We start from the raw sequence: 12,936 nt of genomic DNA, 5'->3' as shown, positions 1-12,936 counted from the left end.
GACGAAGTAGTTTCTTTAAGGTCTATTGAGTTTTCTGCTGGCATAAGCCACAATTTTCTCTTCCCCATCTTAAAGCTGGGATAACACTGCACCGGTGCTTTGTCCACTGGCATCAGTGTCAAGGATGAAATCCCTCTCAGGGATAGGGTACGCCATAACTGGAGCGGCCTGGAGCTTACTCGTAAGCTCTTCAAATGCATGTTGGCATGCTTCACTCCATTCAAACTCTCGCACCTCTTCTGTCAAGGCATGCAGAGGACTAGCTATCTCCGCAAAACTTTTGACGTACTTTCGGTAATAGGACGCAAAGCCAAGCTTCTCATGCCCCTTACACACTTCGGCACTGGCCACTCTGCCAATACCCTCACTTTTCCTGGGTCTGTGGCCACCCCTTCTGCGGACACAATGTGTCCAAGGTAGCCACCTGACTTCTGGAACAGTTGGCCTTTACTTGGCTTGGGCTTAAGCCCTGCCTGTCTCAAAATCTCTAGTACCACTCTCAGACGCTGTTCACGTCATCTAAATATGTCAGCAGGATTTCCCACTGCAGCCCCGCCATGAACTTCTCCATAAGTCTTTCAAAGGTCCCCAGGGCGTTGCACAGGCCAAAGGGCATGCATTTCCATCTGTACAGCCCATTTCTCACCACGAACGTGGATTTCTGACTGGTCTCATCATCAAGTGCAACCTGCCAAAAGCCTGACGCGAGGTCTAGCGTCGCAAACCACTTGGCTCCTCTCAATGCATCGAAAGTTTCATCGATGCGTGGAACTGGGTACACATCTTTATCTTCAATGGTGACGGCGTTTAACTTTCTGTAATCTACACAGGAACGCTTCGTCCCATCTTTCTTCGTCACAAGGACGAATTGGCCGCCCGAGGACTGTCCGAGGGTTCTATCACCCCTCGTTTCTCCAGGTCAGCGACCTGCCTCTGGATTTCTTGCTGATTAGCCTTAGATTGCCGGCTGGGTCTCTCTTTTATTGGTCTTGCTTCACCATTCTTGGTTTCATGCTTAACGACATCAGTTCTGCCAATGTTGTGGTTACCAGACGAAAAAACATCTTGGAGGTCTACCAAAATTTTTTTCTACTTCTCTGTGGTACTGCATCTTAGTAGAAACACTCCTATTATACAGGTCTTGCTAGTACTCTGGCAAGCCCTGCCTTGAATCTGTGGGCTTGATCATTTTACTGTGGACTGCCTCGGGCTCTACCACAGTGACCATTCCCACAACGGTCCCTTTCTTGGCAACTCGTTTGCCTTTTCCTGGGTTAAATACCGGCAAAGGAACAGTCTCGTTCCCGGTCTCTACCAGCGAACTGGCCAGTACTAGACCTTTCTTGGCCAAATCTCCACCTCCTTCAAGAGGCTCTACGACAGCTGGACCTTCCAGCCACTGCTTTTTCCGGGCTATCTTGCGGGGCACCACAGCCTCATGCCCAGGGGGATCACTATGGTTTCTGTTTCCACTGCTCTTCCAACAAAGTGCTCCCCAGCGCTGCTGGTGCACTCTTTCTCCATTCTTCAGTGTGGAAGTCCAAATACCCACCTGTGGGCAAAAGGAAGTCCATACCCAAAATACCCTGGTACTTCATTTCTATGAAGACTGCCTTACTGAGTGCGTGGTTTTACCCACCTGCACATCGCAAGAGGAGTGCCATTGGCCTGTCTTACTTGAACCTGCCCTGATTTAAGGACTGGACGTTTCTCCTTTTGTATCTTGTAGTAGACTGCACTACTTATTCAGGTGTCGGTTGAACCAGTGTCGATCAAAAATCGCCATTTCGGTTGCTTTCAACACTCCAGCGAAGTCCACCCTGGGGACAAGGATTGTTACAGGACTAACATTTTTTAACAACCAACTCCAATCATCCCACTTCCACTTCTGACTCCATATTTTTGTGGCGTTTTATTCCCACGAGCCAGCCTAGGTCTCGTCAGTCTGGGCGGACTGTTTCCAACAGTGGGGAAAGTCACCTGACCTAAACCTAAACTATCTGCCTTGGCCCTTGAGTTTGACGAGCAATCTAAGGTCCAGGGGTTAGGGGTCACTTTGGCAGAAATATACCACCGATTGGTAATTGATTTGGTGACCCGGTTGACTGACACAAGCATGTGCGTAAACAAAGTATTATCGGCAAGATCAACTAAACTTATTTAATATACTTTTCTTTATATAGAATCACTATATTTACACAATTGAAATTACTAATTTTATACAAGAGTTACCAAAAAAATAAGAACACTCTGGCTGTCCAGTCTTTCACCGCTTTCCTAGACGGTGCCCTTCGGACAACTCTCTACAACTCTGCCCAGAACTCTACCCACAAAGTACTGTTCTACCCACGTGCACGGTCATTTCTGACCAACACTAAGAACAGTACACAATAAGTCGACTAATGCGGATACGTAATACTTACTGCTTAGATTGCGGAACCAGTACCAGAATTGCTCGCAGACTCTCAGCGGCAGCGCACACAGGAGCCGTCACACACAGCACTGTTAACTCGCCCAACCGAGTCTCTAGACTGCCTCGAGACTTCTGCGAGACTGCCTACGCCGCGCGGCATGGCACAAACTAGACAGAACATAAACTTGCGTCAGTCCCGCGCTGTCTTAAACATGCACATTTACATGCGGAATTACGCACAGATTATTGCTAGTGTACACGGGTACCAATACTGTGGTTTTGCGCATTCTCTGTGTCCATACATAGATAAAAAATTATGTCATCTTTTAACTGAAACCTAAACTTGTTAAAGCCATTTCGTCACAATATGTTAAGCGTAAAACGGATGTCATACAGCTGCAAAAAGACGAGGATGAATATAAATTTGCACAAACTGTAACAGACGTCAAGGCAGGCAATTTATCCTTGATATTCGAGCGGCTTGTATTTACCGTGCCGACTGGGGTTGTCCCTTTCAAGTCCCGTTCTTTGACAACGTTTTGTTTGCTGTTCAGTCTAGCATGTCATCATCGCAAGCGCTAGTTTCACAACGCAAACATTTGCCATTACCCAGTAGTCACGGCAGCCGCTTCTGCATGGAAGGGCATTCCTCGGGGAAGAAACTGCACCACTCTCCTGTAAGTTTTCCTCAAAGGTGTTTGCTGCACTCTGATGAGCTTATTCTTGGACAGGAGGACTAGACCTTCCATTGATCAACTTTATATAGGGTATGGCAACCTTCAAGAAGAATGGTGCAGTTTGTTTTTTGATGCTCGTGGTGCTTTTTTCGGAGCGGGCGACATTTGCAAAGCACCATCCAACTCAGGTAAGCGTGGGCTGTGTACAGTAATGTGAACCTATTCTTCGTGATAATAAGATACAAAGTTCACATACTTCTGGCATTTCTATTTTCGTTTTACACGTAGGCAAGTCTGGCAGCCACCATTTCAAGCACCACTGGTTCTATTGAATTTGTGTTTAGCTGTTCATGTTGTACTCTGTGATTTGGGTACTCAGTGCACCCCTATAAGTAGATTATATAATTAACAATTACATTTTAAAAGAAGGGGTAAACGGGGCATCTAGGAACACATTACTTTTGTCCTCTGTGGAAAGCATAATGATGAAACGCAATTAATGGGCTATCGTTCGTTTGTTGAAAGAGTCATTTACATTACATTTACTCACTGAGTTGCGCGTAGAGCAGTTCAAAATGCAACCATTATCGCCTTGCGTATCGGTTTGCTGAATCATCCTCCCCCAGGATTTCTGTTCTTGGTTTCTTTTGTTTTGACGAATGTGACTTCTTGCACAATGTTTTGCAGTTTTTAAAGTACAGTTGGAGAGAGGATGGCGATTTGCAGATTAAATGTTAAATTGCACGCACCTCCATACCGAACTCGTGGCGCAACGTTCGAGAAATGAATTCAAACTGTACAGTTTCACAAGTCAGAAAGGAAGCATGTTCCCCCCCCCAAAAAAAAAAAATTCCCGGAATGGTCTACAACCCAATGGCTTAGACAAGACAATTCTCATCGGGCGACGGACAAGGAACTGGCTGCCAATTTCCCTACCCCCCCTTTCTAAAGGGGACCATAATTTTATGGAGGCTCGCATCTATACCACTGGTCCAGCATTCCACTCATGATGTTTACTGAAACTCCAGCCTATGCGTTAAACTCACACTGCTATTTACAGGCACTTCGGTAGTTTCCACTGTCATTAATATGGGTTAATCTGTAACTAGTGGAACAAAGGACACATTTCCTGTAGTTGCTGTTTGTCCATTTTTCAAGCCTTTTACGGATGGAAACTCCCTGAGCTTACATACGCGTACAATCTCACTATAAGCACTGTGTATTTTCTCCACAGAACCGAAACTTTTTTTATCTTATCATCTATTAACAAAGCATTTTTACTGAGCCTGTTCCCTGTTTTTTGTCTTTTGTTTTCTTTGTTTTTACTGATATGGCATGCATCTCCTTTAAGGCATTCAAAACGGTAGATTGTGTAAATCCATTTTCCCCTTCCTACTTTAAACACTCAAGAACTCAACACGCTATTTTGAACTATAATACGTGCAAGTGCTGAGAATGTTACTGTCATCTGAAACTGCATGGCGAATTACATGAACTTGGCTGTGGCTGGTGATAACACCAGCCTATGGAAAATGAAGATCCTTGCAATATTTTTAGCCTCAACCTTGTAATTCAGTCAAGGCCTGACAAATTCAGGAAGCTGCTTTGAACACGCGTGGAGAGTCATGCGCAAGAGGAAGCTTTGCAACTTCCGCGTAAGCTCGAAAGTCATTGGCTCCTTAACTCGCACCCCGCTCAGGGCTCAGGAGCAGTCGCTTGAAAGGGAGTCGTTGCCAGGCAACAAAGTGCCCCCTATAGTTCTACACAGAACCCACTGTCGAACTCAGTGTTCAATTTGAGGCACCCATTCCTCCAATTGAGGGCGTGTCCAAGTACTTGCAATTGGCTGGGACTTGAAATTACAGGTTTTAGGGGTGATGGTTGCAGCCACCAACACAGACTGTAAGATCTGGTTTCCATACGATTATAACGAACGCCAACGGCATGCAAAACGTCAAGACACAGACAGTCGCAAAAAAGACAAAATTCGCCGCAGAAACTTGGAAAATTTTTGTATGAAATGTCATTTTTAAATGGCAGTGCCGCCTCTTGAATCCAAACTGATACTCCAGTTTGATGTATTTTGTTAAAGGTCAGCTATTTTACTGAAAACTGAAGTTGCATATTATGTTAGTATGGGACAGAGTGAGTGGTACTAAGCGAGAGGGATATATCGTTGTACGCCAGTTATGCCAGCGTGCGTGTTTGAATAGATGGATTTCAAGTTAGCGCCGTCTCCAAACTGAGGCTCTCTGTGTTGAACTTCATCGCGCGCGCCCGCAGAGTCGATACAGTACGTGCAGTATCCGGTTCGTAAGTGTGGTGCCACTTCAGTTTAAACCACGCCCACTGCACAAGATACACGGCATTCGCAGGTATGTTAGTGCGCGGTAAATTGCCATTGTTTTTTCTTTTGATTTCACATGTCGAGTCATCCTGAAAGACTCTTCAACAAAAATTTGTAGCCTGAAAAGTCTGAATTTAACATACCTGTATGTATTTTGTGTCTTAACTCCTTACTTTCAATCGTCTGATCGTATTAAGAATTGAAGCTGACACATACAGCCTCGTTTTCAAACGCGGAAGTGCGCAGATCGACGCTAAAAACGTCGTATTATGATCCCTCTATAGGCCTATCGAGATCGGCGATTCAACGCAGACACTCGGCAAAATTGAACCCGGCCTAACTTTCCCGACTGTCTGCGTCGATGTTTGCGTTAGTTACGTTAAAGTGTTTCCAGCGCGTATCATTGGGCTCTCATCGGCGATGCTCTCTGCGTCTCCTTACTTTGATTTTGAAACCAGGGTTAAGTTTAAGCTGCATCCATACAAGAAGCTTTAATTCGGACACCTCCAGATCTCATTTTTAGTTGACCTGATTTGAGGCTTAGTTCTGCAGTTAACGGTGGTGCTTTTTACGAAATTGTCTGTCTCCATACTTCGAGTTTCGTCGTAACTTGTAACAACAACGAAGGGAAAGCATTAAGGGACTATGAGAAAACGACGGGCACGTGGAAAACATACATCTGTTCTCTCTGCATTGCGTGTGTTCTCTTCACTCTGCACAGTGACATCACCGAAGTCATATGCTATAACAGGAGTCCAAATGGTGATCTAACACGAACTCCGCACAGACATGTACAAGGGCCAATCGGGGGGAGGGGGGAAGCCAATGCCACGTCCCATTAAAAAGTAATTTTTAACAATAAGAGAAAGTAACAAAATTTTTTTTGTATTTTATCATTTTTCTTCCAAACGCGCATAAAAAGCACAAAAATATAGACCGTCGGCCCTCAGAAAGGCCGTTGAAGGTTATATTAACAATCCAACATTTTTCCGCACCCCAATAAAATCTTTGTCCTGATCTTCCCTTGTACACACGTACTCCCGCAATTACTTAATTTAACGAAGAGGTCAAATACTGGCGTCTGGAACGCATATTTTGACACATACGGGCCTACCGCAACAAAATTTGGGACTTTCCGAGATGAACAACGGCTAGCTTGTGGTCATTACGATTTTGCAATGTCTTAATTTAGATGACATACAAAGGATGCACTCACCCCGGCATTCTTTGGTGCTCACAGACGCCTAATGTCTGGACCGCAAATATTTTGGTGGCTTCAGGAAACCATGAGCGAAATCGGGGTCGATGAGATCAACCCGGAAAATGTTCCATGATCGGGTGACGGTGGTACAATAGGGAGGTTAGGGATTATCTCAAAACGTATCGTGGGATTTGGTTGGGAAGTGAGAACCCTTCCTCCAGGATGTACAAGTAACAAGAGTGTTATACTGCTCCACAAGTATCAATACCGAGATGATATGCCATGTCCACGATGGGAAAGTGGGATAAGGCTCCACATTACCGGAGTCAAGATGACCTGCCAACTCGAAACAACAGTCATGGAAAATTGGTCTTGTGAAGTTGGCCTTTTCAGTTTTGTTGGGAGCCTTAAAAGTCCATTCGACTTAATGGGGCCCAATGTTTTATTTAAGGATGTCAACATTTCACGGCAAAATGTCGACATTTAGAAATGATGACACGAAATTATATGACATTAAGGTGAAGAATGCCAACATCTTAAAGGTTAACAGAAATTGAAAACATTTAGTTCATGTGAAGTATTTCAAAATAACAATAAATGCGTAGCCATTTCAAAAACATGATAAATTCAATGTTTACCCCATTAATCGTGACCCCAAAATGAATAAAAAGATCTTGCGTTTCCCCGCCCACAAAAATATGCCCTTTTGGCCGTTCGCGCTCCCAGGCTGGTTTGATGACGTCATCGGCAGAACGCCTACTTGAACAGTGTACATGTGTATTGCATGATTGCACACAGTACATGCAATATCGCACGCTTCCAATAGACCACGTTGTGTTCAATGTTCAACATTTCTGATCTTGTGTCGAAATGCTGAGAATTCGTCAAGTCAAGTCGCCACCCTAAGTTACATTACATCCATTGATAATTGGCGTCGCATTAATTTGAACAGTATGACGCGATAAAAACTCCTATCAGAAATATGTGGTATGGCACTCGTAGAAGCCATACATTGCGCATTTTGGAAAATGGAATGTTCAAAGAATCGGATTACCAACTACTCTACTGTTTTGACTCTCCGTGTCATTTATCAACCCAAGGAAGTAAACAACGTGTCGTAATCCTAGTTTTTACAGGTGCATAACATACGTCCCACGGAAAACCCCAAGTTTATTTAGGGTAGTGCTGACTGTATAGTGAACTGTCCCTCAGTCCAGTGGATTCAGTCTGAACATGGAGCTATAAAAAACGATAGCTCCATGGTCTGAACCACTTGGGATTTCGCAACCCTTCTAAGGAACAAAGATCACAAAAGCGGCGACTCAAGTTTTTGTGTCCCAACGCAATTTTGGCTTATCAGTTAATGGCAAGACTTTGGTTTGGGGTTTACGCATAGAATTTCGTTCTGCAGGTGACACTGCAATCCCTACGCGTACACTTGTAGGCTAAATGTTAGGGTTAAGCGCCTCCATTTACAATGTACGTGTCTTCTTGTATATTATGTCAAAGGGTTCCGGGTAGATGGCTCACTCACCCAAGAACAACACCTCTCATGGACGCTGCCCTTGAAACTGTCCACAAAGATGACACCATGCATGTCTGAAGAGTCAGTGGTCGCAATGACTCTTTCCACTTTTGACTGTTTCGATCCGATTTAAAGCTATGTTTCTCTCTTACAACCTCACTCGATACAGGCAATCCTTAAACTTTGTTCCCCGTTCTGTTCATCTATTTATTATAACCCCTGAGTTTTAAATTCTTGTCTTTTCTGTTTATACTGCAGGCTCGTTCCGTCCACCTTAAGACTTTATAATAATTTTCATTTCAGCGTGTTTTCTTTAACTTGTGTACGTTTTGTGGGTAAATTATTCTTTCATTTAAATGTATTTTTATATTCTTAAATGTTGTAACTAAACTTTGTGTACTTTTATGATGTGGACAGTAAAATTTCCAAAATAATCTACTCTTTCTTGGAATTCCACCTATGCCGCCCAGGTTCGAATCCCACAGGCCGCCATGTTGATGAAGTTTTCGGTAGTTTCCCACCTGATTCTGTGGGCTGGTTTTTTTTCCTCCCAGCTCGAATTTAAAACATAACATTTCTTTATAATCTTCTTCATTTTGCCACTCATAAACGTCCTGTAACGATGAATGCATTCTTGGACGAAGATAAATATACAGGTGACTAAGCGATACGCCGAGCGTGGTCCGTGCACAGGCCGTTTTTTCAGGTCAAGTATGTGCCTTTCGGTCGAACTCTTGTGGAAGGGCAAAACTCCATAATCCGTCCTCTACAAAATACACATTTTCGACGGTTTTGATGCTTTTCTCCAGGGGAGTGCCCAGCTTCGCTGCCGCTATGGCATGTTTGATGACCGACAGCGCGGGGCTGAGGACGGAAAGCTGAACTGCCGACCCTGCAGCCGTTGTTTGCCGGGCTACCAAGCAAGTCGGCTCTGCTCTTGGTCCGACGACACCGAGTGCTCCCCCTGTCTACCCGGGTATTACTCCGCTTCGACCAGCAGCGTGGATGCCTGCTTGCCTTGCAGAACATGTGGCCAACACCAGCCCGTGCTCCATGCCTGTAACGCCTCGGCGGATACCATCTGTAGTCGGCACTGCTCGGCAGGTATGCATTAGTATAGAAATTTTGTTTTCAAATTTTAAAATGAAAGAACGGAAAGTTTATTTCACTTTCTCCCCAAAGCGGAAATAAAGCCCTAATATTGGCTACACGACAGAGAAATGCCATAACAGGTTGCATTACAAATAGCGAATTCCATATTTTGCCCCACCACAAAAATGGTTCTGGGTCCGCATCACACGGTACAGAAGCATGGCAGATCGGGTCCTCAAACCTCCCATCTGCTTGCCTCAGATGTTACCACTTAAATGCCATGTGGATGTTTTTGCTTAGCGAGAAGTATTTCCTGTAAACGGGAAACCAAGAAGACTATTAAAGATTTAAAATAAAATCGTATCCAAAACAGTATGAGCCCGAAAGTAAAATGCAGTGTGACATTCCAATGCCCGTCTTTCCTACATATATTGTATAAAATTGGCTCCAAATGAACAGGAAACAGAAACTTAAAGAACTTGATCATATATCAATGTTTCTTGGTGGCAGGGTATTTCTACAGTCCCTTGGATGACGACTGTCTTCCTTGCTCACCATGTCAAAATCATCCGCTGTACCAGGAACGCATGGAGGAATGTATAGCGTCGGGGATGGGTACCGACATGCAGTGCTGGCCGCTACCCACCCTGATCATGGGAAGCCAGGAGTCACAGTCTGACACGATTGGGGAGTCAGGTTGGTACAGCGATACTTTCCCTGCTTTCCACCTCTGCGGCCAAGGTTCGAATCCCGCCCATGCCAACATGAGGATTCAGTCTCTACCTGAGTCCAGGGGGTCCCCCCTCTAAAACTAAACTTCCTCACTGTCTTCTTCCCTCACGGCCTCTAGGGAGAACAGTTTCTAACCGACAGGGCTTTGCCCTGGTTGACTCTACTGCTACTCCGACACAAATTAATATTTCGGTGTGTTAACGCTTCAGTATAGGGAATTCTGGAGGTGCCATCTGATCCACGGAAATCCTGACAGACTTCTATCTCAGGATAACAACATTACTAACAAGATGTCGGCATTCTTAGTCTTAGGAAATAATACGTGTTGCAACCCCCATCCAATATCTGGATACGCCAGTGAGATGCCGACGTCATGTTTTCCGGCGGTCATCGTCACGATACACGCAGGATGTGGATATCTTACCTTTTATAGATTGAGAGATGTTCTAAAATGGTATATGCTTCTCTATCATACAAGCATGAGTCGTGTGCATGTAACACGACAAGAATTCCATTTACTTTACATCGCACAACTATGGTTTTCACGCCAAGTTTGAACCGGTTTAAAGTAGTTCAGTTAGGAATCATAATGTTACAGTTTGTTCTTGCCTTGTAGATAACAAGTCTCCAAGCACGACCGTCGCCTCTCAGAGTGACTACCACAAACGCCCAGCAGCATCATCCCCACGTCCGAGGAAACTCTGCAAGGACGATTCTGATCTGGACCGGGACACGAGGCAGGTTTACGTCGTGGTCCTCCTGGTAGTACTAGTGGTGGGGGGATTGTGCGCTGTGCTCTCCGTCACAATAATCATCTGCCTGTGTCGATTCACGAAAATGGTCAGCCGATCGCCTAAGCGAACCGGCAAAAGCGGTTATGAAAACATATCGAGAAAGACTTCCGAATTACTCGTGAGACAGCCTACATACGTATAAATTGGTTTGTATATGTTGGTATAAGTAGGCCTATTAGTTATTTGCAGACTTTTAATCTCGCTGGAAGGGTACGCAGAACCGGTAGGGCATGGTAGGCCTATGCACCGGTAGGTAGTGTGGAAGCCTACGTTTTGCACGGCAGTGTACGTCATTTGACCAAGACTAAAATGACAGCTAAACTTCACTTAGGCATACTTAAATGAAATAATTATCCCATACGAAAAATCAGGACATCCTATGTATCCGTGCTGCATGTGGTATTTTAGTGTCCAATTCAAGGTGTACGGACTTGGACCATTGTGCAAGTTTCGATGCTCACAGCTGTTGGAAAAACCTGGAGACATGTACGACATCAAGTCTCCATGAGTTGAAGGACCATGATTTCCAAACGATATCAACTTTTTCACCACCTTCCGACATAAAGTACTGAAAAGCTATATCGCTGAATGGTAAAGTCTCCTCGACAAACCTTTCCAACCTGAGTAAATCGAAACATACGGACAGGTGTGTCCATAAATTGTGACCGTACTAAATTTATAGAAAAGCTGTCTATTTTCAGATCTATGGAATGAAAAAGGACAATTGCTAGGCTGTATGATATTCTCGCTTGTCTTTGAAATTCTGTAACCCTTTGCATATAATCTCCAGCATGTTATCCAGGCAACAACTGAAATATGGATTTCTAAGTACCTTTGGTGCATGTATACAAAAGTAGGCCCAAAACAGTAACACACAGAAAAACCCATAAACTATTTTTTTAAAAGAAGGTAGCTTAAGCTATCCACATTTACCCTCCACCCTATTCAAAGCAATATAGCTACATAACTACTGTCTCCAGCATAGGCCTACTGTCATGCAGTGTATAAAGCCGCAGTTTGAGGGTGCACAAAATTTAAGGTAACGGGTATTTCATACAGTTTTGATGTGGTGAAGATTAAGTGCAAATTTTAAAGGGAGTCTTAAATCATTTTAATTGTCAATAGCTAGAAAGCAAAGAGTTTAAGCTATCGTTTCCCCGAAATAGTGACATCACTCAAGAAAGACTATTCCTAAATTTGCTCAATGCAGGTCCTCAAAACTCCATCCCCTGGCTGTGAGATGGTCCGAAGTAACCGGTTCTTTTAGAAATAGTAATTGGGTTCTAGTTGGTTGCAGATATCTTTTCCGAATGCAGCATCGTTACGTCCCAAAACACCATGTTACGGAACTTATAAGAAGAAACGAACTTCAAGTAAACTAATGTAGAATCTCTCTCAGAAAATACAGTGTAGTGTGTATCCATGCCAGATCGCTGCTCCCACTAATTTACAACCATTATCTGTACAGATGAAAGCACAGGTGCCAATCAACACAAGTAGGCCTAGTATGGTTTAGGCTGTGGGGCGCGACTAGTCTATGATATCAATATGTACAAGGCCAAATCCAGACCCAAATGGGGGGGGGGCAAACAGTAAGCCGCGTCCCCAGTGCACTTTTACATTAACTGATCGTATGCACCGATAACAATTAAGCAGCTGCTCAGACACAATCTCCTGAACAAAAAAATGGCTCTGTCCACACAAAACAAACTCCAAGTAAGATACTGATTATCTTTACTCTGATTGATTTAAAACAAAAAAACATTATTTTTATACCGGGGGGGCATGGCCCTGTTCCCCCCCCCAAGATCCGCCCTTTGAATATGAATTGTTTGAATGATTGTTTTGGGCCGACGTGAATACAGTATTCAAAAGCTAGGTACATGAAATAACAAAATACGCATTATTACACCCGCATATATAAACATTTTGTAATTGGTAGAACGACCATTTAACCGGAGCTCCTTACTTTTTTTAAAAAATGATTATTTATAGTGAAAATTATTTAGAGCCAACTTTATTATCGGTTTGTTAAACTCTGTCTTACTTTTGAATGCATGTGCACTTTGTGTAAAAATCATATACATGTACCTGCACTCATATCGTACATTTATGTAAAATGTAATAAAGTCGTACGGGTAGGGTTTTGTAGAAA

At 43.8% G+C, this 12,936-nt stretch overlaps 2 protein-coding genes across 3 annotated transcripts in view; one reads left to right on the top strand and one right to left on the bottom strand.

Annotated features, from left to right (window-relative positions):
* The window catches only part of LOC110984432 (uncharacterized), a 26,382-nt gene extending 17,770 nt beyond the window's left edge, over positions 1–8,612 (bottom strand). The window contains exon 1 of one of the 2 annotated variants that reach the window (XM_087133571.1): positions 8,173–8,612. In XM_087133571.1, the coding sequence (XP_086989697.1) occupies positions 8,173–8,235 (63 nt within the window). In that variant the 5' untranslated portion in view covers positions 8,236–8,612. Of the gene's footprint in view, positions 1–2,423; positions 2,710–8,172 lie in introns of those variants that run through there. The other variant, XM_087133572.1, reaches the window with a different exon arrangement.
* Positions 3,028–12,936, top strand: LOC110984434 (uncharacterized). The gene is made up of 4 exons (XM_022244636.2): positions 3,028–3,278; positions 8,973–9,267; positions 9,766–9,951; positions 10,604–12,936. The coding sequence occupies exons 1-4, from the start codon at positions 3,183–3,185 to the stop codon at positions 10,921–10,923; spliced, it is 897 nt and encodes a 298-aa protein (XP_022100328.1). The 5' UTR covers positions 3,028–3,182; the 3' UTR covers positions 10,924–12,936.

This window comes from Acanthaster planci, linkage group LG02 (genome assembly GCF_054643075.1).
Source record: "Acanthaster planci isolate LZ-2023a linkage group LG02, COTS_SCS, whole genome shotgun sequence".
Lineage (NCBI taxonomy): Eukaryota > Metazoa > Echinodermata > Asteroidea > Valvatida > Acanthasteridae > Acanthaster > Acanthaster planci.
This window is presented reverse-complemented; position numbering and strand designations above follow the sequence as displayed.

Excerpts from the sequence above, each read along its gene's own strand:
- LOC110984434 (XM_022244636.2), top strand. The coding sequence starts at position 3,183 with ATGGCAACCTTCAAGAAGAATGGTGCAGTTTGTTTTTTGATGCTCGTG. Across the intron at positions 3,279-8,972 it reads CAAAGCACCATCCAACTCAG|GGGAGTGCCCAGCTTCGCTG; the intron begins GTAAGCGTGGGC and ends GCTTTTCTCCAG. Across the intron at positions 9,268-9,765 it reads TAGTCGGCACTGCTCGGCAG|GGTATTTCTACAGTCCCTTG; the intron begins GTATGCATTAGT and ends TCTTGGTGGCAG.